The sequence below is a fragment of the Cetorhinus maximus genome, chromosome 2 (assembly GCF_964194155.1).
Source record: "Cetorhinus maximus chromosome 2, sCetMax3.hap1.1, whole genome shotgun sequence".
Classification (NCBI taxonomy): domain Eukaryota; kingdom Metazoa; phylum Chordata; class Chondrichthyes; order Lamniformes; family Cetorhinidae; genus Cetorhinus; species Cetorhinus maximus.
In genome coordinates this window covers 70130313-70157486 of record NC_135880.1, presented here as the reverse complement: position 1 = coordinate 70157486, position 27174 = coordinate 70130313, and the positions used below count along the sequence as shown (strand labels likewise).

General features: G+C 41.9%; 1 protein-coding gene and 1 long non-coding RNA gene across 2 annotated transcripts in view; one reads left to right on the top strand and one right to left on the bottom strand.

The window, feature by feature from the left end:
- The window catches only part of LOC144695041 (uncharacterized), a 69479-nt gene extending 59861 nt beyond the window's left edge, over positions 1 to 9618 (top strand). The window contains exon 3 of the long non-coding RNA XR_013579850.1: positions 9195 to 9618. This is a non-coding gene — a long non-coding RNA (uncharacterized LOC144695041). The remainder of the gene's footprint in view (positions 1 to 9194) is intronic.
- ppip5k2 (diphosphoinositol pentakisphosphate kinase 2) overlaps positions 1 to 27174 on the bottom strand; it is a 180890-nt gene that overhangs the window by 41635 nt on the left and 112081 nt on the right. Inside the window, exon 24 of the mRNA XM_078565916.1 lies at positions 17536 to 17706. Within this exon, the coding sequence (XP_078422042.1) occupies positions 17536 to 17706 (171 nt within the window). The remainder of the gene's footprint in view (positions 1 to 17535; positions 17707 to 27174) is intronic.

The window sequence follows — 27174 nt, the reverse complement described above, 5'->3', positions numbered from 1 at the left end:
AGAGTACAATTAGAATCAGTGAACATGGTTTTACTAAAGGGAAATCCTGTTTGACAAATTTACTAGTGTTTTTTGAGGATGTAACTAGTAAGGTAGATAAAGGGGAACCAGTAGATGTGGTGTACCTGGATTTCCAAAAGGCATTCAATATGGTGCTGCACAAAACATTAATAGGCAAAATAAGAGCTCATAGAGTTGGGGGTAGTATATAAGAATGGATGGAGAATTGGTTAACAGATAGAAAACAGAGAATGGGCAGAAACAGCAAATTGGCAGGCAGTGAATAGTGGAGTGCTGCAAGGATCAGTGCTGGGGCATCAGCTATTTACAATCTATTTTAATGGCTTAGATGAAGAGACAGAGAACAATGTATCTAAGTTTGCTGACAATACCAAACTAGGTGGGAAGGTAAGCTGCAGGGAGGACACAGAAAGGCTGCAAAGAGATATAGACAAGTTAGGTGAGTAAGCAACAAAATGACAGATGGAGTATAACATAGGGAAATGTGAAGCTATTCACTTTGGTCGTAAGAATAAAAAAAAAGAATATTTTTTAAAAGATGAGAAACTTAAGTGTTGATATTCAAAGAGACTTGGGTGTGCTGGTACAAGGAACACAAAGTTAGTGTGCAGATGCAGCAAGCAATTGGGAGGACAAATGGCATACTGGCCTTTATTGCATGGGGATTGGGGTACAAGAATAAAGAAGTCTTGCTACAGTTGTACAGGGTTTTGGTGAGACCACATCTGGAGTAGTGTGGAGATTTGGTCTCCACATTTAAGAAAGGATATACATGCATTGGAGGCGGTACTGCTAAAGGATCACTAAACGGGTCCCTGAGATGAGGGGGTTGTCTTTTGGGGTTATATTCTCTGGAATTTAGGAGAATTATCTCATTGAAATCTACGACATTCTGAAGGGGCTTGATAGGGTAGATGCTGAGAGATAGTTTCCATTGGTTGGGGAATCTGAAACACGGGGGCAGTCTCAGGATAATGTGCAGATCATTTAGGACTGAGGAGGAGAAGAAATTTCTTCACTCTAAGTATTCTGAATCTTTGGAATCCTCTATCCTAGAGGGTTGTGGATGCTCAATTGTTGAATACGTTTAAGGCTGGTTTTTTGGTCTCCCAGGGAATTAAAAGATATGAGGAGCTGGCGAGAAAATGGAGTTGAAGCCCAAGTTCAGCCACGATCATATTGAATGGTGGAGCAGGCTCGATGGGTCATGTGGTCTATTCCTGCTCCTATTTCTTATGCTCTCATGGTAAAATGAGGAAGCACAAGTGGAAAGAGAAGCCAATGTAAGCAACACTGGACATCCACACAGCGTTAAGGCAGAGCTCTGAAAACAGCTCCATCTGAGAAGACTGCAGTCAGTAGGAAAATAGCATTGAAAGATGTGAGCCTGGAGGGTAATCACTGTCAAATAGTACTGCTCTTAGGAGCCTTTTTTGTTCCACTTGGAACAATTTTTCTCAGCTACAGCTGGATTCTTGGAAAATATATATCTGAAAGTAAAGAGCCTCTTGAGTTCAAACAATTAACTCAGTAACGTTTCTGAGCAGGGCAGCTCATCTACTGTGCATCCATCGTACTTCACGCATTAGGGTACAGCAGAGTAATGACTATATTACTGAACTATCAACTCAGAGATCTTGAGTTCATATTTTAGTATGACAAGTTCTGGAATTGAATTCAATAAATCTGGTAATTTGTGGACTGGCAGCAGAAAAAAAAGACTGTACAAAGCTGCTGTAAAATTCCAATTGGTTCACTTAGGCCCTTTAGGGAAGAGAATTGCTCCTTGCACCTGGTTTGTTCTACATGCAACTTCAGTCCCACACTACATGGTTAACACAAAATAACCAGTGATAAATATAAACTGCCTTGCAGTGTTGTCCTCATTCCAAGGACAAATTTAGAATTTTAGCACTGCAGGGTGGGGGGAGCTGTCTTGGTTATGACATTTAGTGTAAAGAGTAATTTTGACTTCCTAGTATCCTGGAATTCTAGAAAATAAGAGTTTCACTGTACATACCATTCAGCTGTGTTCGGTAAGTTTTTAAACAGTTTAAACAGCAAAACATACTGAGCTATTCCAGCTTCCTTGGAAAGCCTTCAGGATTTTGACAAAACATTTTTGTTTAAATAGGTAATTGATTACAACCAGGATAAACAATATAGATAACCAACTAGCCAAAACAAATTAACACGCTAACTTCAAATTAAATATTCATTTAACACAAATAACAAACACATCATCCTCTTCAACAGCAAGTCGTTATTGATGTAGGTGTAGAGATTTACTTATGCTTGTTAGGGGTGAGGCTGATGATAACTCAGGCAGCTTGTGGTGCTTTACAGTCCTGATATAATTATGCTACTAAGGGGATGAGGAAGAGAAGAGGGGAAAAATATGTTTGCATAGCGTTGCTTCAAGCAGCACTATATCGACTACGTCGATTTTCCAGGGGCAGGCAGCATCACTGGATGCTACCTGTGCGGCATTCTTCATTTATATCAACAGGAAAACCTGCATGGGCTGAGCAGGTAGCAGTGCGCAGCGTTGCCTACCCACAGGGAACCAACAGAGTCTGTATTGTGCTTTGTGAACATATTTTTCCCCACAAGGTGGTTTTTTTCTCGGTTCACTTATAGTAAATGTAGTACACAATATAGTAAATGCAAGATAAGAAAAAACAGGAGTCAATGTCCTTACAACTTTAAAAGCATGGTAACAAGGATGGGTGAGGATAGGTAGAATGTATAGGATAACTGCAGAATGGCAGGCGGCCTGATAAAATGGGCAGACACATGGCAGATTAAGCTTACTGCAGAGAAGTGTGAAGTGATTTATTTTGCTAGGAAAAATGGAGAGGGGCAACATGAATTAAATGTACAATTTTAAAAGGCGGTGCAGGAACAGACAAACCTGGGGCTCCACGTACATGAATCTTTGAAGGTGGCAGGACAAATTGAGAAGGCTGTTAAAAAGAAATACAGATCTATGACTTCATAATAAGGGGAAATGCCCTAACATTTATTTGGAATCATGAAGACAGTTGAGGAAGAGGATGGGGGAGAATAGTGAGAGGGACGGGAGAGTGGAGAGAGTTCCTGGATCTCCTGCTGAAATTAACTCCAGGATGTCTATATCTAGCAAGTTTCCTGCCCTCTCTCTCTGACAAGATGGCTGCCTGTCAGGCAGGAAAGTGAAAGCAATCTGGGACAGATGCCAAGCCTTGGGTTGCTGGGAGCTAGGGGAGTTGGGAAATCACCAGAGAAGAGGAAATTGCGGGAAGGGGAGGGTTGTCACGGGGGGTGGGGGGGCGGGGAGATATGTTAGGAAGCTGAAGATTGGAGTGATAAAGGGTCGGCCGATCATGGGATATGTAAAAAGGTAAGCTTGTTGGACGTGGAAGAAATAAACCTGAACTCCTGGCCCATAACCAGTGCTGTAAATGCACTTACCTCATAGATCTGGCCCTTCTCATCTCCTTTTACTTGCTGGGTTTCCCAAAACCCAGAAAATCAACCTTCATAGGTTAAAAATAAAAATTCTGTTAAAGTGGAGGCAGTCGTCTCCTTAAAAGGTTTTAGTGACTAAATCACCTCCTGAAAGCGGATTGGTCACGCACACCCTGATTCACCTCTGCAAAACCAGGCAGGATTGAATGTGGTTTCATAAAATCAGAAATTCACGAAACAAAAGGAGGCAATTCGTCCCTCGTGCCTGTGCTGGCTCCTTGAAAATGCGGTTCTGCTTCATCCTCATTCCCACTTTTCTTTCTTAACCCTGTAAGATACCTGTCCTACTCCCTTTTAAAATTATTTACGGTACCAGCTTCAATCACTAGATAGGTCATTCCAGACCCCAACAATTCTCTCCTCGTAAAAACATTTCTCCTCATTTTCCCTCGAGATCTTTTGCCAATGATTTTAAATTGAAAGCCTCTAGTTATGACCCACTCGACAGAGGGAAAAATCTTTTTCTACTTGTCATGTCACTTTTAAGGGTTTATGTATATGGATTTGAAGGTCTCTCTGCTCGGCTATACTTTTCAAAATCAGATTATTTATAATATAGTCTTGCATATTTCCCGAAGTGCATCATTTCACACTTTCCTGCACTGAACTTCATCTGCCATGTTTGTTCCCAGTTCACCAGCCTAAAGTCCATGGGCATAAATTCATTCATGCCAATATTTGGGCACAGGGGCCACTATTCACACCGTGCCTGAACCCAATGGAAACTAGGTTGGTAAGACATAAAATTTGTCTATGCAACTCATTTCCCTGATAGTGGCGTGGCCATGAGCAGCTTCGGCGCACTCTAGGACTGCATTTCTCTGCCAGCATCAATGCACTGCCAGCTTCTAGATAACCGTTTATTGCCATTGAGAACAAGGTGTGGAACACCAGGGGAAGGAAAGGGTTCCTTGCTTTAGTGACGCCACCCTGGATGCACTATGCAGAGAGGTGGAAGCCAGGAAGGAGGCCATATTTCTGCCAGAGGGCAGGAAGCCGTCGAGACTGAACCTCCAAAGGGAATGGGAGCAGAAGATGAGGGAGGCCAATGCCCAGAGCATGAGCTCCATTAGCCTGGCAGTAGTGCTGGAAAAAGTTTAATGACCTCACTCAGGTGGTCACGGTTCATGAATGCATCTGAACATCCCATCTCTCAGCCACTACACCCCATATCTCTCACACTGCTCAAAGCATCATACCTCCATCACTCACCCAGTAGCACACCCTGACACTTGACTTCTGACATCCTTACAATGACACCTCATCAACACACATTCCAATCATGCAGGTGCACACACACTTCTACATACCTTTGCAAACCTACAACTATTCAGCTGCGGCAGGCATGTCACCCAACCACACTAACGCACAGTCATGAACATTCTATCCTCCTCCTTGTCCAAGATCACCACCCATAACAGGAGGGAGTGACAGATAATCAGCAAAGGATCATCACAAATCCATCTCCTCTGTGCCCTTGAGCTGATGGCCCATCAGGGGCAGTGATGCACTGAGCTAGGGGCACCTGATACTCCTAAGGCCATTCTGAATGATGGTAAGTTGCTGCCTTATACACCATTGCCATTCACCCTTCACCTTCATCCAGAAAGGCACCAAAAAATGGAAACTGTTAATGACCATGGGCAAGTGGGCTACAGCCAGGACAAGGGAATAGGTCAGCTTGTGTGTGAATTCCTCAGAGAACAAAATCTCTCAAGATCTGCAACAAAGGAACAGATAACAACCTCATTGAGTCAGCCCACAACAGAATGCTGAGGAATATGCACACCGAGATGCCTGGTACATTGGCAGGCCTACCAGATAGTCCACAGTCAGTGAGTAGAGGCATGAAGAAGTTTAGATCTGCCATGACATAGGGAATCACACAGAATAGAGCCCGTCCTTTCCACTGTGAAGTAGTGGATACTTTCATAACAGCATTGCCACACCAATCCATGATGGACTGTCTGCCAGTTGCTGACTGAACTTCCACTGGAGCACAGGTGGAGGTTTCCAGATGTATCAATATTGCAATGTAAGTTCAGACAGAAGACACAAGATCCCTGGCTGCTAGCATGCAGGCTTAGACTGCAGCTATCGTGGTATATACAGCTGCCATTGTGGATGCAGATCTCAGGGTGTGCAGGTGCTGGGGGTGGGAAGTTCCTTTCAATTGATGTGAAGTTTCATATTGTGGTCACTCTCACTTCACATATGGTCTCCTCCTCCCCTACCCACCAGGGCAGCCTCAGGGATTCGAGGAAGTGATGTTGAGTCCTTAATTGCAAGATTCTGGAGGATACAGCACACCACCACAAACATGGGCACCTTCCTGGGTATGTATTGCAGACAAGCCCCAAGCAATCTAAGCTGCAGATCTCTGCTTTGGGAGTGCAATGGCTTGTTCCACAGTGTTGCAGGTTGCTTCAAGGCTTTCTCTGAAGGCTCTCTGATGCTATCAGGTGGGATGGTGGAAGAGGTCCTGAGACAAGTTTGGAGGGGTTAGCCCTCATCATCAAACAGCCATCCTATTGTGTGTCTTGCAGGCCTGAAGACAGTGGTGACTGCTAACCATTACAGGATAAAAGCATTGTGGGTGCTCCCAGGATAGTGAACATTCACCAAGACAAATTTCTTAGCATGATAGCACACCAACTGATACCGACTGCGCGGTAGTGCTTGCAGTTACAGTATTGCTTCCTGTTGATGTGGGGGGTCCACAAAACCACATACGTGCAGTCATTAGAAACTGAATCATCAGGATGAACACTATCCTGGCAAACACATGTGCCCTTTCATCTGGTTTTCGTTTTCAGGAAGAAGTGGATGAAGACTCTCTCCTTCTGTACAACAATTGGCATTGCAATTATTATCCTCATACCTATGCAAAGCAATGTTATTTCTTGCTCTCGTGTTCAGCAAAAACTTCCAAACATCTCCAGTAACTCACCACAGCATTTCCACAACTTTGCCTGAGCACAAGCAAGTCAAAAAATCACCTCTGCTGCAACTAGTTGAGTGGCCCAATAAATAGCCCCGCAACAGAGCCCATTTTATTTTAAGATTGCTTCAAGAGTGAATAAGAAAGATGCTGCCTCAACATGTGTTGACCAATGTGCATCAGACTGTTCAGGTTCACCAAATTCACATTTTCATCCTCCCAGGTCCGTTAACAAGCAGCGAGCTGGTACATCCCCCACCTTTGAAAATCTGAGTATGTCTCATAGACATCAGGTCCAGAGACACCCTCTGAGAACGCAATTTTAAAATGTGCCCACACCCACTCCTGTCCCCACCATTAATTGAAAATCCAGCCCAAGGTTTCTGGCAAAATAACCAAAGGCAAGATAAGGAAAAATGATTATATGCAGCGAGTTATGATCTGTAATTATTGACTGAATGGGTGGTGGAAGCAGATTCAATAATCACTTGTAAAAAGGGAACTGAATAAATACTCGAAGGGAAAAACTTGTAGGGCAATGGAGAAAGAGCAGGGATGCAGGACAGAGTACTCTTTCAAAGAGCCAGCACTGACATAATGGGTTGAATAGCTTCCTTCTGTGCATTATCATTCTATGATTCACAATCCATTGTTACTTAATGCTGATATGGTAACTGAGTGTTAAAACATTATATTTAGCAGATACTACATAAAGATGTGAAAACTGTGATTTTTTTGCAAATACAGAAGAATCTGGTATTTAGGGGTACTTGATGGCTACTTTATAATCTTTGGATTTTGTTCTGGTACACAGAAAGGTTTCATCATATAACTCAGTTGACAAAATTGGTTTAATCAGATTTTAATGTAGATTTGTAATACCTTAGCATAGATTGCTACCAAAATGTAGTAAATTATGCAACCAGAAGTACAAAATTGGATGCAGACTTTGATTTTAGTTATTGCCAGAGGAATTTAAATTCCCCAGTTTCGGTCTTGCATATGGCCAGTTTGCTAGATCAGATAAATGATTATGGACAATTTCTACTTACAAAAGCTAGCAGCTGTTAATTTTGCATGGTCCGCCATTTTCTTAAAACAATATGGGGATATATATGATAATACCGAAGAAAAGTTTTAAACTATGATATCTAAAAGCTTCCTATTTCTCAGATTAAGGGCAGCAATTTTCATTCCTATCTAAATGGAGTTAAGTTAAAGGGAAGAATTCTCCCCCTGTCAGGTGGGAGGTGGGGGGTGGGGGGGCGGGGAAAGAGTGCAGGAGTGGGCACAGGCAGGCGTGCCTCCAATTGGCACCCCAGGCCAATAAAGGCCCGCCCAGCATGACGTCCGCCAGGAAGCGCTATGCGCGAAAGAGCGCACTCATCTCCCTGAGGCTAAGTGCTGCCTCAGGGAGATTGGTGCCAAATTTAAAAACGATAAAGGTGCACAAAGTTTCCCTGACATGTCCCCTCATGTGACACTGTCACATGAGTTGGGACATGTCCACTTTAAATCAAACATTTATTAAATTTTAAAAAACCCTCATAAAACCTCATCCCGCCCGTGGATGAGGTTTCATGCTTTTTCTGAAGCCCTTAAGGTTGGATTGGCAGGTCCATTAATTATGTCAATTACTTTTTAAATGGCCTCAGGTTGGCGGGCGCACAGCTGATTCAGTTGCGACCCTGCCGACCTGAATACTGAAATGACGCGGGGTGACATTGGGAATTCCACCCGACGTCATCCCGCATAATTTTATGTGTCGGCGAGCAGGCCCCGCCCCCCCCGCCCTAAAGATCCTGGCCAAAGTCTCATGTTTGAAGAACTAAATAGTGCGTAAATTCAAAAAGAAAAGCAGTTATCAAAAACTTTCAGCTTTTAAATCATAGAACAATGCTTTAAATAATCATAATCATCAATTTCTACATCTCCTAGAAAAATCATTAGCATATTATGAGACTCTGTTACATCATAACTCACCTCCCAACTCTCCAAGCCTAAGGCTCAAGTCAGGAGTGTGATAGAATACTCTCCATTTGCCTGGACAAGCGCAGCTCTAACAATACTCAAGAAGCTTGATGCCATCCAAGACAAATCAGGCAGCTTGATTGACACCTATCTACCACCTTAGATATTTACTTCCTCCACCACTGCTGCACGATGGCAGGAGTGTGTATCATATACAAGATGTACTGCAGCAATGTCATACCCAATTTGTAAAACTGCCCATTTCATGAAATGGGGACTGGTAGAACCCACTTCTTGAAATTGGCAAACCCATTGCACGGATCATGAAATAGGCAGTTTGACTGCTCATTTCACGAAATGGCCAGTACTATACGAGTTTTAAAATGTTATTCGTGGAATTGCTGCTCAAGCCTGTTGCAGCGTACAAGCTTATCATGTACTAAGTTGCTCAATAACAGAATGAACATTGTAAATTTGGGAAAGCAATTTTGTCTACAAAGGCACAAATGGTGGATGGTGGAAAGTGTAAAATTTAATAAAAGTTTCAAAATAAGTTTCACATCTGCTCATTTGACTTCAACCTCTGCAAACACTTGAAGATGGATGACTGTATTGAGAGCTGTGCTGTTTTGTGGTCTGTTGAATATGAACAGAAGGTTATTGCTGCCCTCAAGTGTGGGAAAAACTGGACAGAAACTTCCAAAAGATAAAAAATATCACATCCTGAAAACTTTTGTGCTTACATCTCTAGGTGGTGTGGACAAGGTTACCAAGAGCAATGGCAAGTACATGGCTACCAAGGAAGCAGTCCTAGACTTTATGTGACAAGCCCACATTGAAACTGGCCATGGTGGTGAAAAGAAGACTCTCAAGAAACATTCTGAAAAGTATGCAAACATCCCACGGTATCTTATAGAACAGTATCATCAGTCACCGTGAGAGATGCATAGAAAAGCAATGCTGGTAGGGCACAGCAACAAGAGTGGTTGTGAGACCTCTATCTGGCAAAGACTTTAGTGAACGTGGACAAGTAGACCTGGTTGGCATGGAGGCTATGAAGGACGGAAGTTATTGTTTCATATTGCACTACATGGAGTGCCTGACCAAGTTCCATGTCATTCGCCCCTTTAAGTCCAAAACAGCAGCTGAGGTTGTCCATGAGCTGTTTCTCATATTTCTAGACATCTGAGCTCCATATATTCTTTCATTAGATAACGGGAGGGAGTTCACAGCACAAATCATCTACGAATTGGCAACACTGGGAAGAACAGGTGTTGGTCAATGGGCGTCCCAGGCATCTCTAGAGTCAAGGCTTTGTGGAACATAGTATTGGTGATATGAAACTGAAGCTAATGGCCTGGATGCGTGAAAACAACTGTGCTCCGTGGAGCTATGGTGTCCATTTTGTTCAGGGGCAATGAACAGCAGTTACCATGAGGTTATAAAGATGGTTCCGTACCAAGCACTCACTGGAAACAAACCACGGTGCGGCCTCAGATCAAAAGTTAACAGATGCGTTCTTCAGCAGAATCGCCACAGCATTGAAAAAGAACTGGAAAGACTTCTTGAGGAGGACATGGAAAATCCTGATCCTGACCTGAACCTTCCTCCATGCACAATCCTGAGCTGGCCCCAGACCATCCACCATAGGTGACCCTGAGTTGTCCCCTGGACCACCCAACATGGACAACCCTGAGCCAGCCCCTGGATCATTCAACATGGGCACTCCTGAGACATCCCCGGGACCATCCTCCATGAATGAGCCTGAGCAAACCGCTGGATCATCCACTACAGATGACCCTAAATTTAATGAAGGACTTTATCCTGCCAGACGTGCAAGGGTGGTGGCACACCAGGGCATTACACAGCAAGCCAAGCGGATGATGGCAACCAGCACAAGGTCACTTCGGGCTGCTGGTTGGAGACCATGTGGCTGTCCTAGTGTCAGCATTTGACTGCAGCAAAGGTGGCCCACCAAATGTTATAGGTGTGGTTCAGAACACATTCCAGCAGAACAACTCAGACTTTGTGAGATTGTGTTTTTGGTGGGCAAGGCTTCCAGAGATGCTACTGCAGAAGTAACTGCTTATCAAAACGATGTTCCTGCTTGAAAGCAGGTCTCCTCTACAACAGTGCCTGTCACAAGTCCTGTGATAACGTTGACCAGTGCTAACAGTACTGGCATATTAAATATGTATGAATTGCATTTATGCTGTTTTTGTAAACATTGATGTATAAACCATTTGAATGGTTTGGATGTGATCCTAAATCCTAATACAACAGAACATAAACCAATTAATTTGAAATGTTTGGATGTCACAATGAATCTGAAATGTACATTGAATAAAGGCACATTATGCGTGTATGAATTGTTTCTTTATTTGTTTTTGCTGTATTGTAATCATTGATGAATATAAGCTACATCTGAATGGTTTGGATATAATACTGGATGAAACATAAGTGAACAGTAAACAGAATTAAGCACATTATAAATTTATGAATCAAATTTTATTTTTCATTAATAAAAATTGGCTATTTCATGAACAGAGCAAGTTTTCCAATGCCCATTTCATGAACTGGGTGATCAAACTGTCAGTTTCATGAACTGTGCAGGTATACCACTCTCATGGTGGGCGAGGGTGATTGTAAGTGAAGACCCTGAGACTGGGAGTGAGACGGACACACACCCTACAGTCTAATGGTCATTTTTATTGATTGCTCTTTTAAAAATGATCAATTTATTGCTTTGATATTGCTTTATTTTTGCTCAGCGAGTGGTTTCCTTTCATACTCAACGTTTTTTGAAATTCACGTATCTTTCCAAAATCTGCTCATTGGCCCCTTGAGTAAGAAATGGAAATGTGCACCCCTCCCAAAAAAAAGGTTGGACAAGCCTGACCTAAACCATTTAAAAGCATTATTCCAAAGTTCACAAAACACTAACCTAGGAGTGAATTTAACCAAAGCGAGTTCACTAAGAACAAGGCAATCTATTTAGGACATGTTATAGGTCAAGGTCAGGTGTTGCCAAGGGCAGCTGAAGTACAAGCACTGATAAGACTTCCCTGACCCCAAAAAGAGGAGAAGAGGAGAGAAATGATGTGATTCCCAGGAATGTGTGGATTTTATAGGAAATTCATTCCTAATTTCAGCACCTTTAGCTGTATGATTTGCTGACTTACCAAAGAAAAATGTCAAGAGAGTGTGGCCTTCCAAAAGTTGAAGGCTATTGTAACAAATGAACCAGTAGTAACAACCTAGACTTTAGTTGACCCTTTAAGGTCAACTAAAGTGATATAGGGTAGGAGCCATCTTACTCCAGGAAGATGAATCAGGTATTGAAAGGCCAATTGGATATTTTTCCAAAAAGTTAAATAAGCACCAACAGAAATACTCCATCATAGAAAAGTAGGCTCTGGAAATTCTGCTAACCTTCAATATTTTGAAGTCTATATCAGCAATGTACACAGGAGGATATTAATATGCACTGAGCACAATCCACTAACTTTCTTAGATAAATATAAAACTCAACAAGATTGTTCAGGTGGAGCCCGTTGCTTCAGCCATTTAACTGAAAATCATACATTGTTCTTTCCTGCTATATGCAATTGTGGATGTTGTGCCCAGAATTTAACAAACAATGCATCACCAGTAAGCTGTGTAAGGCTTTGGAATGACCCTGAGTAAAGCATGTGAACAAATGTGTGGGGATTTTTGCTATTGTGTCTTTTTACTTAAATTTCTTTCTGCAATGTAACAAAGAAAAATTGAAATGTCAAGGAATTTCATTTTTTTCCCTTTTGCAGAAGGTATCACGCATTGCTGTGATGCCCATAGATTTATGGAAAATGGATACTTCACTTTTAAAAACAAAATGGAGAATGGACAACCTGTTTTGAAACAAGTTGGCGTTGAGAAGTCAGGTAACCTTCCTCCCTGTCTGCTGATATACATGAAACTGCACAAGACTGGAAGTTAGCCTGCTTGTCTGGACAGGCCATTAAAATGCAAACAACTTTTTGGGACATTCTACTGAGAAAACATTAAAATGTATCAGATCTTTCCTGCAGATTTATTACGAACATATGAATTAGGAGGAGTAGGCCACTCAGCCTTTCGAGCCTACTCCGCCATTCGATGAGATCATAGCTGATCTGATTGTAATCTCAACTCCACATTTACGCCTACCCCAATAACCTTTCACCCCCTTGCTTATCAAGAATATATCTACCACTGCCATAAAATATTCAAAGACTCTGATTCTGCTGAATTTTTGAGGAAGTGTGTTCCTTGAAGAAAATAATTCCCCTCATCTCTGTCTTAAATGGGCAACCCTTTATTTCTAAACAGTGGCCTGTAGTTCTAGATTCTCCCACAAGAGGCAACATCCTCTCTACATCAGCCCTATCAAAACCTCTCAGGATCTTATATGTTTCAATCAAATTGCCTCTTATTTCTCTAATCTCCAGTGGATACAAGTCTAGCCTGTCCAAATTTTCCTCATAAGGCAATCCGCCCAATCCAGATATTAGTATAGTAAACCTTCTCTGAACTGCTTCCAACACATTTAAATCCTTCCTTAAATAAGGAGACCAATATTGTACAGAGTACTCCAGATGTGGTCTCACCTATGTCCTGTATAACTGAAGCATAACCTCCCTACTTTTGTATTCAATTCCCCTTGCAATAAATGATAACATTCTATTAGCTTTCCTAATTACTTGCTATACCTGCACATAGCCTCTTTTGTTTCGTACAGTAGGACCCCTAGATCCCTCTGCATCTCAGAGCTCAGCAATCTCTCAACATTTAGATAATATGCATCTTTTTTATTTTTCCTGCCAAAAATGATCAAATACTGCAGAAACTAAGGCACAATGGTCCTGTAGACTTCTTGGCTCTTGAATAGGAGTTCACAAAAGGGTGGTGAGGAGAAACCCATTCATTCACAAAGAAATGCAAATGGTTGAATCTCAAACCTTACTGTTTGTCAACGCTCAAGTCATCAGGGACAATTGGTATGGACAATGGAAAAGCAGTTACTATGGTCAACTGACAGAAACCCACTGTGATACAGAACATTTATTAACACACCTTTTGAGGGTCAGTCAGTCTGGGAGACAAGGAGACTCAGGGGGAAGGACCCTGCCCAGAATCCACCACCAGGTAGAGAAGTGGGGCTAGCCTTTTACCTATTGATTGAAGAACCAAGCCAGATCTTCACTACAGGGGCTTGACTGCATCTCGAATGGAGCAAAGCCAGAAACCTGCAGCTGCAAGTAGTAAGTCACTGCAAATGCGTCACTGGAAATTTCCAACCTCCATTTCTTCAGTCAACCAAAAAGGAATCATCACACCCGCAAAGTTTAAAGCTTCCATCTTGAAAAACTCAAGCATAACAGTGAATTTTTGGACTTTTTAAAAACCTAAGTGCATGTTGTGTGTACGTTTGTGTATGCATGTACATGAGTGAGCAGGTGCTACATTCGAGGCATTGAGAAATAAACATTCATTCTTCCTTTTAAAAAAAACTTGAGAAAACCTGACTTTTGTCTATTTTTGAGAGTCACAGCACTGAAGGGTTTAAAAGGCATCCTTCACACTTCCTGAAAACACACCTATTTTCTATCAGTTGGGAAGTAGAAAAAAGGAGGAACCACCTTACCATTGCTCCCCAGTTTATAACAAAGTCTACCAATTCCCTATTTATAAAATTCTTGGATTTATAGTAGCCACAGCTTTCATCAATCCAGAATTGAAAAGCCAAGGAGAAATTTGCTTCAAATCTGTCAATAATTTAACAGTGATCTTTCAGATCAGTATGGGCAAGCTGCATTCCAATTTTTCACCTCCTCATGTTTAAGAGGTACCTTGTGTTTTATTTAACACAATAAGAGTTATATCTCAAACTGTTCAGTAAAAATATGACCCTGCATAATCAAAATTCTACAATATCATGGAAAAGAAAATGATTAATTTCTAGAACATTAGAGCAACAGAGAAAAGGAGGACAAATGTGAGTGTTACATGAAATGGTCCCAGCCCATTAAAATAGTTTTGACATTTAGGAGAGTAAACTGGTTTATTTTCTACAATAATCATGTAGTTACAGTAACAAAACTCTTCAGTTTTTGAATCATTTATTTTGTATTATAACCCATAAAAAACCATTGAGTATAAGCCTCTAAATATTTTCTCTCCACACTTTCATCATGAATCTATCAATAAATCAAAAGCAAAATACTCTAGATGCTGGAAAATGCGAGAAATACTCAGCAGGTCAGGCAGCAGCAGTGCAGAGAAAGACCTTTCATCAGAACTTGGAAAAGTTAGATTTTTTTTCAATTCTTACATAGTGTGTGTGAGACACTGGCAAGCCCTACATTTGAGAAGATGGTGCAGAACTCTCTTGAGCTGCTGCAGTCCATCTGCTGTAGGCATATCGACAGTGCTGTCAGGAAGGGAGTTCTAAGACTTTGACCCAGTGACAGTGAAAGAACGGTGATATAGTTCCAAGAGAGGATGGTGTGTGGCTTGGATGGGAACTTGGCAGGTAATGGTATAACCCTGTGTCTGCTGCACTTGTCCTTCTAGGTGGTAGAGGTAGTGGATTTGGAAGGTGCTGTCGAAGGAGGGTTGGCAAGTGCTGCACTACATCTTATAGATGATGTGCACTGCTGCTACTGTACGCCAGAGGTGGGTAGGGTACTGATTAAGTAGACTGCTTTGTTGTGGTTGGTATTAAATTTCTTGAATGATGCTGGGGTTTCATGGATCCAGGCAAGTGGAGAGTATTCCAACACACCCCTGACTTGTGCCTTATAGATGGTGGACAAGTTCTGGAGGGGTCAGGAGGTGAGTTACTTGTCTCAGAATTCACAGCCTCTGAACAGATCTTGTAACCACTGTGCTTATTTTGCTAGTCCAGTTGAGTTTCTGGTCAATGCATTAGAGAACAAGTCCATGCTACACTGAATGTCCAGCACTGAACTGGCTATGAGTGCACAGTCATCAGCAAAGAGGGAACCGTGAATTAGGACCTTGGAGGCCTTGGTCTTTACATGGAGTTGTCTCAGTTTGAACAGCTTCCTGCACGCACAATATCTGATTTCAATGCCAGGGTCACACCCTGGAGAGCATGGCAGAGAAAAAAAACATGCTGAAGAGGGTTAGAGCTGCTGTGTTTAACCCCATAGCATCTAGGTATGGGTTAAAAAACTCACCATCATCCTGGCACATGTGACCATGCCATCATTGAACTGTCGAATCATTGTGAAGAATTTCTCAAGGCGGTCAATTTCTCCATTACCTTGTAAAGGCCCTCACGGATGACTGCGTCAAAGGCCTTGGTCCGTTGTTTAACATGCACGTTAGTTGTGTGTTACAGCTTCACCAAGTCGGCAACTCATTTTTAGGGATGTCTAATGCTGCTCCTGGCGTGCTCACCTGCACTCGTCATTGAACCAGGGTTGATCCCCTGTACTGATTTAAAGGTAAAGTGAGGGCTATGCCAGGCCTCAAGGTCACTGATTATAATTATGCTGCTGCTGATGGTTCACAGCACCTCATGGATGTCCAGTTTTGAGCTCCTAGATCCAGGCTAAACTTATCCCATTTAGCTCGCAGTTAGTGTCACATAACTCAAAGGAGGGCATCCACAATGTGCTCAACATCGGGGAAACCAAACATAAAATGAATGACCACTTTGGGGAACACCTCTGTTCAGTCAGAAGTTGCCCCCGAGTTTCCGGCCACCTGTCATGTTAATTTTTAAAATCCCAGAAGTGTTACCGGACCTCTTACTGCTGAGATTGGTACATCACCTTCTCGGTTTCCGAATATAGAAAAGGTTATGGCCCATAAGCCAAGCTTTCCTTTGGGATTTGGTTTGTGCAGCAATTAACACCTGCTGTGGTCATAACTCTATTGTTTTTGCTTTCTGATGGCAGCTGTTTATCATTCAGCTATTCACACCTCCTCTAGACACATCTTTTGTTTCTCTACTTGTTCAGTTATAAGATCATAAGAAATGGGAGCAGGACTAAGCCATTTGGCACAATGAGCCTGCTACGTCATTTGATAAGATCATGGCTGATCTGATTGTGGCCTTAACTCCACTCTCCTGCCTGTCTCCCATAACCCTCGACTCCCTTATAGATCAAAAATCTGTGTAACTCAGCCTTGAATATATCCAGCCTACAATGTTCTCTGGGGGAGAGAATTTCAAACACTGAAGGTCCTAAGAGGAGAAATTCTCCTCATCTCCATCTTAAATGGGAGACTGTTTATTTTTAAACTGTGCACCTAGTGCTAGATTCTCCACGAGGAGAAACATCCCCTCAGGGTCCCTTTGATCTTACACATCAACCGTTTTGTTATTTAATCTTCGTATTCCACCCTACCACAGACCTTCCCTTTTCTTCTTTTTCCACGCTCTCCCCTTTCATTTGAAGTTTATTAAGTTTCTAACTTTTCCCAACTATGATGGAAGGTCATTGATTTGAAACATTAATTTTGTTTCTCTCTCCACAGAAGTTGCCTGACCTACTGAGTATTTCCAGCATTTTCAGTTTTAGCTTAGTCTGACAAAATTTATTTACCCTGTTTGCACAGCCTTGCTTAATGTCTAGCTGTGTTTGTCTCAAAAGGAATCAAAGTTTAACCTACATCTACACTGCACACAACCTTAGTGACACAGATACAAAGCTAAATTTCATGTAACCAAATACTGTTGTGCTCCAGTTCCTCACATTTACAAAAGGGAGTTTAATTAATTACTGCATCTTGTAATGATAGGTAGCATTAAATCAAACAGCAATAATTCTCCAGCAAAGTATAGGAGCAGTACTAGTGGAAAGTATTATTTTTAATAATTTATGTTGGTCTTCACTTAATATTGCATTTATCTGCAATATTACACTCATACTAGTCTACAATGTTATTGCTGCTAGAAGTAAATAACATTTTTCTGGCAACATAAATATCTCTTCTTTAATATTTTATACACTTACCTCTTGCAATTACAGAATAAAAGTATCCTTACAAGCTTCCAAAAAATCAAGAGAAATACCAGTTTTATTTAAAAAACTTACTTCCACTGAGCCTATTTTCCTGGAGCGTGACTGCGGGGATTTTCGATGTATATAAATGGGGTCAGAAACCATTGGCCTGAACAACACTGTGGCCTTTTCAGCATCTTCTCTTCTTGAAATGGAGTCCTCATCATTGTCATTTGCCAGGAAGGTTCTGCTTCCATTATCACTCTATTATTAAAGAGCAATTGTTACTTTCATAAGTTTATTGGAAGACCAATTTCTCTTTTCTTCTCCATAAGGGAAAACAATGCACATTTTCCAATTTTTAAGAAAAGTCTTACAAGTACTTGGTACTCAAATACTCCATTTTACCAAGTGTAATAATAGCCTCACCAGGATTTTGTCGATGCTTTTGTAAAACAGACAATTTTCTTACCCATGTTTAGACTCTAAAAGTTCAATTTCCCTATTTGCTAAATTGAAATGCGACATCAGAGATAGGTGACCCAGAGTGATTCAACAGGAAAAAAGAATCATGGCTAAAGACTGGCCTGCTTATCTGTTGGGAATTTCTAGCTGATTGCTAGATGTAGACTCCCAAAGCCTAATCTAGAATGAAGGGACAAAATTGAAACAAAGCAAGAGAAAAACAAAGAAAAGTATGGACGAGAAACTTCCTTTTTTAAAAAAGTAAGTTAACAAAATATTGATAAAACCAGAATTTTATTTTACAAAAATGAAGGGAGTACTTTGAATAAAATGTACACCTTCCCAGGCATTCCTTCTTAAACATAAATCAATAAATAAATCATCTTATGAGCAAGTTAAATAATTAACATGATGATAACGGGCTTCAGTAAATGTAATCCTAAAAGATGAAAATAGAAGGCAAATGATTTTGTATATAATGGGACTATAACAGTCATTTGGTAGCACAGAATTTGAATATTGCTGAAGAGAGTGACACGTTGCTGAAGCTTTTTGTCTTGCACTCATCAGGACAAACACAAGCATGCTGAATTTCAGATAATCACAGCAAGTTATACTAGAGAAGAAAAGAATGGAGAGTCAACTCTGATTGGCCGAGGCTGCCACAGTGTAATCAGCGGGGAATTATAGGCTCCCCAAGCTTCACGGTAATTCAAAAGGTGCAAGGCTTGAGCGTATTCCATTTGTTTGCAAAGATCAGATGCCATATATGAATGTACGAGCTGGTTGAGTAGAATCTGTACTCTGTCTACTATGAACTACCGAAGGAACATGCTGTTTGATTCGATCAGCCAATCGGTGGGGTGTACAGCCTATGTATCTGGCATTGCACTGACACTGAAATTCATACACAACATTGCTCAATGGTGTGGTAGGCAGAACTTCTTTTTGAACTGATGACAGCATCCTGTTAATGGAAAATACCACTCGCATACTCACAACATAGTTTTATTTTTATTCATTCACAGGATGTGGGCTTCGGTGGCTGGGCCAGCATTTATTGCCCATCCCTAGTTGCCCTTGAGAAGGAGGCAGTGAGCTGCCTTCTTGAACAGCTGCAGCCCATGTGGTGTAGGTACATCCACAGTGCTGTTAGGGAGTTCCAGGATTTTGACCCAGCGACAGTGAAGGAACAATAATATATTTCCAAGTCAGGACGGTGAATGACTTGAAGGGGAACTTCCAGGGTTGGTGTACCCATGTACCTGCTGCCCTTGTCTTTCCAGATGGCAGTGGATTTGAAAGGTGCTGTCTAAGGAGCCTTAGTGAATTCCTGCAGTGCATCTTGTAGATGATACACACTGATGCTACTGTGCGTCAGTGGTGGAGGGAGTGAATGTTTGTGGACGTGGTGCCAATCAAGCGGGCTTTGTCCTGGACAGTGTCCAGCTTCTTCAGTGTTGTAGGAGCTGCACTCATCAAGGCAAGTGGGGAGTATTCCATCACACTCCTGACTTGTGCCTTGTAGATGGTGGACAGGATTTGGGGAGATAGGAGGGGAGTTACTTATCGTATGATTCCTAGCCTTTGACCTGTTCTTATAGCCACAGCATTTATATGGCTTGTCCGGTTCAGTTTCTGATCAATGGTAACCCCGAGGATGTCGATAGTGGGGGATTCATTGATGGTAATGCCATCGAACATCAAGGGGCGATGGTTGGATTCTCTCTTGTTGGAGATGGTCATTGCCTGACACTTGTGTGGCGCGAATGTTACTTGCCACTTGTCAGCCCAAGCCTGGACATTGTCCAGGTCTTGCTGCATTTGGACATGGACTGCTTCAGTATCTGAGGAGTCATGAATGGTGAACATTGTGCAATCATCAGCGAACATCCCCACTTCTGACTTTATGATGGAAGGAAGGTCATTGATGAAGCAGCAAAAGATGGTTGGGCCTAGGACACTACCCTGAGGAACTCCTGCAGTGATGTCCTGGAGCTGAAATGATTGACCTCCAATAAGCACAACCATCTTCCTTTTTGCTAGCTCCAACCAGTGGAGAGTTTTTCCCCCGATTCCCATTGACTCCCAATTTGCTAGGGCTCCTTGATGCTACACTTGGCCAAATGTGGCCTTGATGTCAAGGGCAGTCACTCTCATCTCACCTCAGGAGTTCAGCTCTATTGTCCATGTTTGAATCAAGGCTGTAATGAGGTCAGGATCTGAGTGGCCCTGGCAGAACCCAAACAGGGTATGTGAGTAGGTTATTGCTAAGCAAGTACCGCTTGATAGCACTGTTGATGACCCCTTCCATTACTTTACTGATGATCGAGAGTAGACTGATGGGGCAGTAATTGGCCGGATTGGATTTGTCTTGCTTTTTGTGTACAGGACATACCTGGGCAATCTTCCACATAGCCGGGTAGATGTCAGTGTTGTGGCTGTACTGGAACAGCTTGGCTAGCAGCGCGGCATGTTCTGGAGCACAAATCTTCAGTTCTTCAGTATTGTTGCCAGAATATTGTCAGGGCCCATAGCCTTCGCAGTATCCAGTGCCTTCAGCCATTTCTCGACTTCACGTGGAGTGAACCGAATTGGCTGAGCAATGGCATCTGTGGCAATGGGGACCTCTGGGGGAGGCTGAGATGGATCATCCACTCGGCACTTCTTGCTGAAGATTGTTGCGAATGCTTCAACCATATCTTTTTCCACTGCTGTGCTGGGCTCCTCCATCATGGAGGATGGGGGTATTTGTGGAGCCTCCTCCTCCTCCTTCAGTGAGCTGTTTAATTGTCGAACACCATTCCAACTGGATGTGGCAGGACTGCAGACCTTAGATCTGAACCGCTGGTTGTGGGATCACTTAGTTCTATCACTTGCTGCTTATGCTGTTTGGCACATAAGTAGTCCAGTGTTATAGCTTCACCAGATTGACACCTCATTTTTAGGTGTGCCTGGTGCTGCTCCTAGCATGCGCTCCTGCACTCTTCATTGAACCTGGTTTGATTGTAATAGTAGAGTGGGGGATATGCCAGGACATGAGGTTACAGATTGTGTTCGAATACAATTCTGCTGCTGCTGATAGCCCAGTGCCTCATGGATGCCCAGTCTTGAGTTGCTCGATCTGTTCAAAATCTATCCCATTTAGCACAGTGGTAGTGTACCCTCAATGTGAAGGCAGGACTTTGTGTCCACAATGGCTGTGCGGTGGTCACTCCTACCGATACTGTCATGGATAACGCATCAGCGGCAGGCAGGTTGGTGAGGATGAGCTCAAGTATGTTTTTCCCTCTTGCTGGTTCCCTCACTGCCTGCCGCAGACCCAGTCTAGCAGCAATATCACTTAGGGCTCGGCCAGCTCAGTCAGTAGTGGTACTACCGAGCTACTCTTGGTGATGGACATTGACGTCCCCAGAGTACATTCTGTGCCCTTACCATATTCAGTGCTTCCTCCAAGTGATGTTCAACATGGAGGAGCACTTATTCATCAGCTGAGGGAAGGTGGTACGTGGTAATAAGTAGGTGGTTTCCTTGCCCTTGATGCCATGAGACTTCATGGGGTCCGGAGTCGATGTTGAGGAGTCCCAAGGCAATTCCCTCCCGACTGTATACCACTGTGCCGCCACCTCTGCTGGGACAGGACATACCCAGGGATGGTGATGGTGGATTCTGGGACATTATCTGTACGGTATGATTCCGTGAGGATGACTATGTCAGGCTGTTGCTTGATTAGTCTGTGAGACAGCTCTCCCAATTTTGGCACTAGCCCCCAGATGTTAGTAAGGACGACTTTGCAGGGTCAACAGGGCTGCGATTGCCGTTGTTGTTTCCGGTACCTAGGTCGATGCCAGGTGGTTTCATTCCTTTTTTGCGACTTTGTCGTGGTTTGTTACAACCAAGTGGCATTTAAGAGTCAACCACAGTGTTGTGGGTCTGGAGTCACACGTAGGCTAGACCAGATTTCCTTCCCTAAAAGGACATTAGTGAACAATCGACAATGGTTTCATGGTCATCATTAGACTTTTAATTCCAGATTTTTATTGAATGCAAATTCCACCATCTGCCGTGGCGGGATTCGAACCCAGGTCCCCAGAGAACATTACCCTGGGTCTCTGGATTATCCCCATCCCCTTTCTGATCCCCCCTTTTCCAATAATTTATTTACAAATATATTTTTCTTTCCCCACCTATTTTTAAATTTATTTCAATCTATTGTTTCATCTCCACCTTTTAGCCCATTTGGATCTCTTCCGCTCACCCCACTCCCACTAGGGCCATCTGCCACTAACTTATCCTGCTTGCTACCCTTAATGTCCCCATTAGCACGTTCCTTAGATAATATCACCACCGTCAACACCCCTTTGTCTTTTTGTCTATGACATCTTTTGCAGTCTCTTCTTAGCCTCCACCTATCACTGGCCCCCTATTGAGCTCTTCCTGTCCCACCCCCCTCTACCAGCTTATATTTCACCTCATTTCTATATTTCTTAGTTCTGATGAAGGGTCATATGGATATACGGACTCGAAACGTCAACTTATCCCTCTCCGCAGATGCTGTCAGACCTGCTGAGTTTTTTCAGTTATTTTTCTTTTTTGTCTCTGGATTACTAGTCCAGTGACAATACCACTGCGCCATCAACATTGCGGCGTGAAAGGGCTTGCTCAACCTGTGTTCAAATTTTTGAGATGCTTTGCCATTCCAGGGTAATTTGAGGCAGATCCGGTTACTTTTCAGGTTCCAAAGTAGTGGCCTTTGGCGAGTTTGCACGATACATAGCAAATCTCATCAGGATAACCATTGGACAACTCTGGTGCACTATTTCTGTGTCAAACTTGCAAGATGTGCAAATGGCTAGGGTCCTATTTACAAGATTGCTGATAAGACCAATCTTATAGTGGTGGAGCTATATGAGTTTCAATTTATATATTGACTGGTGAAGGTAGGCTTGTGTAGATGGTAGTGGAAAACCCATTAGCAGTTTTCTCAATTAGCACATTGAGGAAAGGAAGCACACATTAGACTGTTCCATTTCAAAAGTGAATCTGAGCAAGGGATCGAGTATTAAGATGTGTAAGGAAATCCTTATATGTGGCTGCATATTCAAACCAAGCAGCACCCTTTTCTCTTATAGTATAAATTGTTGTGATCGTTTGAAATTTGAAATTCTTGCATTTGTTCTGATGAGTGCAAGACAAAAAGCTTTGGCAACATATCTCAACAGCAATAATAAAATATTATTTAAGGTAGGAGGAACTTGCCCAGTAACATGGTCATCACATAAGTACTCGCAGATTGCCAACAATATTAGACTAACTCAGACTAAAATCAGGCTACAAGTTGTTTTATGATTGGCATGAGCCAATATATTATTTTTCTGCCACGTTGGACTGTCTTTAATAGGAAGCCCCTTTAAGCCCACAAAGTCTAACTGCTATAAGTAAGCATAACCTGAAGTCACTCAAAGTCAACTGTGGGGAACTCTGTGGATTGGAATATATTCGCAGGTTTCAGGGTGGAGCTCAGAAACACCTAGCATTTTAAGATCAATTTCCACCTGAAACATGATGTGAATTTAGATCAGAAGTGCTAAATCCTTTCCAATATTTCAAAAGTAGATCACCAGTGGTGCTGCCTCTCTGCTGATCCTTCTCTTCTCTAATCCCTTTTGCTCTCTGTCCTGCTATGTTTCTGTCTTTATTTTCTTTTTGGGTAGGGGGTGGTAGCCAGTATGGAATGGTGTGACAGGAAGAAGGGATATCAATGGCTGAAAGCTACATTTGGGGTGTGAACTCTGGGGAAAAAAAGTCAACTGTTATTTTCCCAACCCCTCTCCAAATAGCTCATGCTACCCCTACTCCTTTAGAGATATATAGATATTAAGAGGGCTAGGACGTATACATAAACTATTTTGGACCAATTAAAAGGAATTACAAAGGTCAAGAAGGTAGCGGAGAAAATGATCAGTCATTGAAAGCAAAGTTTTGGTTATTTTTGTAGCTGACAAGGTATATGCCTGTAAATGGATGAGTTGAGATAATTATAAAGGACTATGGGATGGATGTGTTAAACAGATTCTTCACATCAGTTTTCAAAAAGAATGCCATAAAATTCCAGACCTAGTTATTTCAGCTGAGAAATCTAAATCGAGCAGGAATTTAACTTGTTCAGGCATTAAAAACACAAGACCAATGATTATGAAGCTCCCTAAAAATATTTACCAGAACCATGCTTGTTTTCCTCCATTGTTTCCTTGAGAACTCTAAGGTATATCCCATTCACTTTAGCCATTGTAGACAAATGATTAATGAGTTTCTTCAAAAGATGCATACTTATTTCTAATTGAATTAGATTTCTGCTTTTTTTCAAACTTTTAAATTATTGAGCCAAGCATCTGTAGTAAGGAAATCATTTGAGAACATTAAATGAATATTAACTTCCTTGCAAACTGTGCCAAGGCTATAAATGACAATCAGTATGGAGCTAGAATGGACATGTGGGGAGAGAAACAGTGGGATTAGAGTGCATCCATGGCGGACAGAATTTTGGAGAAACAAATGAAGAAAGAGTCAAGATCCTGGAGTTTGCCATGTCATACCAATTGGTAATACTAAACTGGTAGCAAAAACACAGAAACCACCTTATAACCTACAACAGTGGTGGTAGAAAAACACAGTTGGACTACAGCATGCAAGGAAGAAGAGAACTGCAAGTCTTCCCAAGTGAGGCACTGACCACCCAAGAGTGCTTTTGGCAGAGCTGATTGCAAAGCAAACTAAATGGCAACAGACATGAGGTAGATAGAACATCAGGTGCTGGAAGCTCAAAAGAACTGCAAACGGGAATTCAGAGAGCAGATGGAGAGACAGCAAAGACAAATAGGAAAAAGTCACAACAAACACTGTGGGCAAATGTAACCACACTATCTAAAAAAGGAGGGAGGGAGAAAACAGGGAATTACATACCGGTTAGCCTAACATCAGTAGTAGGGAAAATGCTGGAGTCTATTATAAAGGATGTGATAACAGGACACTTAGAAACTATCAATGGGATTAGACAGTCAACATGGATTTATGAAAGGGAAATCATATTTGACAGGCCTACTGGAGTTTTTTTTTGAGGGCGTAACTAGCAGAATAGATAAGAGAGAACTAGTGGATGTGGTGTATTTGGATTTTCAGAAAGCTTTTAATAAAGTCCCACATAAGAGGTTAGTGTGTAAAATTAAAGCACCTGGGATTGGGGGTAACATATTGGCATGGATTGAGAATTGTTTTGTAGACAGGAGACAGAGAGTAGGAACAAATGGGTCTTCTTCCGAGTGGCAGGCAGTGACTAATAGGGTACCGCAGGGATCAGTGCTTGGGCCCCAGCTATTCACAATATGTATATGTAACATTTCCAAGTTTGCTGATGACACAAAGCTTGGTGAGAATATGAGTGGTGAGGAAAATATTAAGAAGCTTCAAGGCAATTTAGACAAGTTGAGTGAGTGGGCAAACACATGGCAGATGCAGTATAACGCGGATAAGTGTGAAGTTATCCACTTTGGCAGGAAAAACAGAATGGCATGTGAGGGAAGGAAACATTTAAGAAGTTCAATTATTAATTATTAGATTGTTTAACTAAGTACCCATTTGATTGTATAAATGGGATAACAGCTGAGACTAGTTGGGTCTGTGGAGAGTTTTATGACAAGCAACAAAAACTCAGTCTGAATGAGTATGTCTTGGTATCAGTCTTCATTTCTAAACAACTATTGGAACTTAACAGTGATAGCGGAGAAGGGTTGCTGCTTGTAAGTAAAAAATTGGAAACAAAGCTTTCTTCGGACAAAAGACTGTATTTGGAATTAACTTTAAGAGGAGAGTGGTTTGGAGTCACTCAAAATAAAGGAGAACGGTTGAATCAAAATGTAGAGTTTTGGGGGTATGATTACCCACCGATGTTTTCTGAGTGAACCCTGTGAGCAATGGAAGAATGAAGTAACTATGTGGACATGGGTTACATCCTTGCCAAAGAAAAAACGGAATGGCCTTGGCACTTTTGCTACCATACAAAAGCAAAATAAGATGCAAAGTATTTTCGGAGTTGGAGCCTGAGCATTTGGACATGGGTGAAGGTTTGGAAACATTATTAAATTTTATGGATAAGATCTATCAAAAATGATGATTTATTAAGTGCTTACAAAGCATAGTCTGATTTTGACGAATTTAGAAAGTTGGAAGAAAGTTCCATAGAAGATTACATAATGGAATTCAGTAGACTATATGCAAGATTGCAAAAGGTCGGTCTAGAAATTCCCTAATCAGTGCTGGCGTTCAAGTTACTAGACTGTGCCAAAATATTGAATATGGACAGGCTTCTAGTTCTGACGGGAGTTAGGTTTGCAGAAAGACACACACTGCTAGAACAGATGTCAGAACCTCCAAAAAAATTCCTGGGAAAGCATTCCTTTTTGGCAGTGTTCATGGTGCAAATGAGCCATTTGGCGGTAAGACAGAAAATGGAGGATACAATGTTAACGGGATGGCAAGATCATTTAGAAACAGGACGCAGGCATCAATACGAAAGGAAATTTGTAACTAGAAACAATGGGGGTAGATACACCTTGGACAATTGTGGCAGGAGAAAAGAAATAAGGATTTAAGGCAAAAGAATGAACCCAAAATTCCCAGGGTGTGGTCAATCGGTGTTTTAGATACAATTGAAAATACCATTACGCAATGAACTAAAGGATATAATGTGTTCGAAATTAAACATGAGACAGAAGATTCAGAAGAAGAAGGTAGAGATATTGACCAGAGGGCATTGTATTAGTTATAAGAAGTTTCAGCCTGGTGATCAATGTCTTGGTGGCAGAGTCCTTAAACTGTGCGGTGCTAGATAGCAGATGCACGTCTACAGCCTGTGGAACAGACTGGTCAAAATGCTACCGGACTCCTTAAATGACAAGGACCGGAATAAGGTTAAAGAATTTGAGAGTTCCACCAGTTTTAGATTTGGAGATGATACTACCCCAAAATCTTTAAAAAGCATAGTGATTCCCTGTAAGATAGCTGGAATCAATCATTTTATCAGCACGGATGTAGTGTCTAGTGAAATGCCATTACTATTGGGCAGATCATTGATGAAGAAAATGCAAATGAAGCTGGACAAGGCCGTTGTATTTGGAAAACCTGTGGATTTATAATTTACGCAATCTGGGCACTACTATATTCCTTTAATGAAACCTAACTTTTCTACTAAGGAGATTGAAGGAGTGTTAT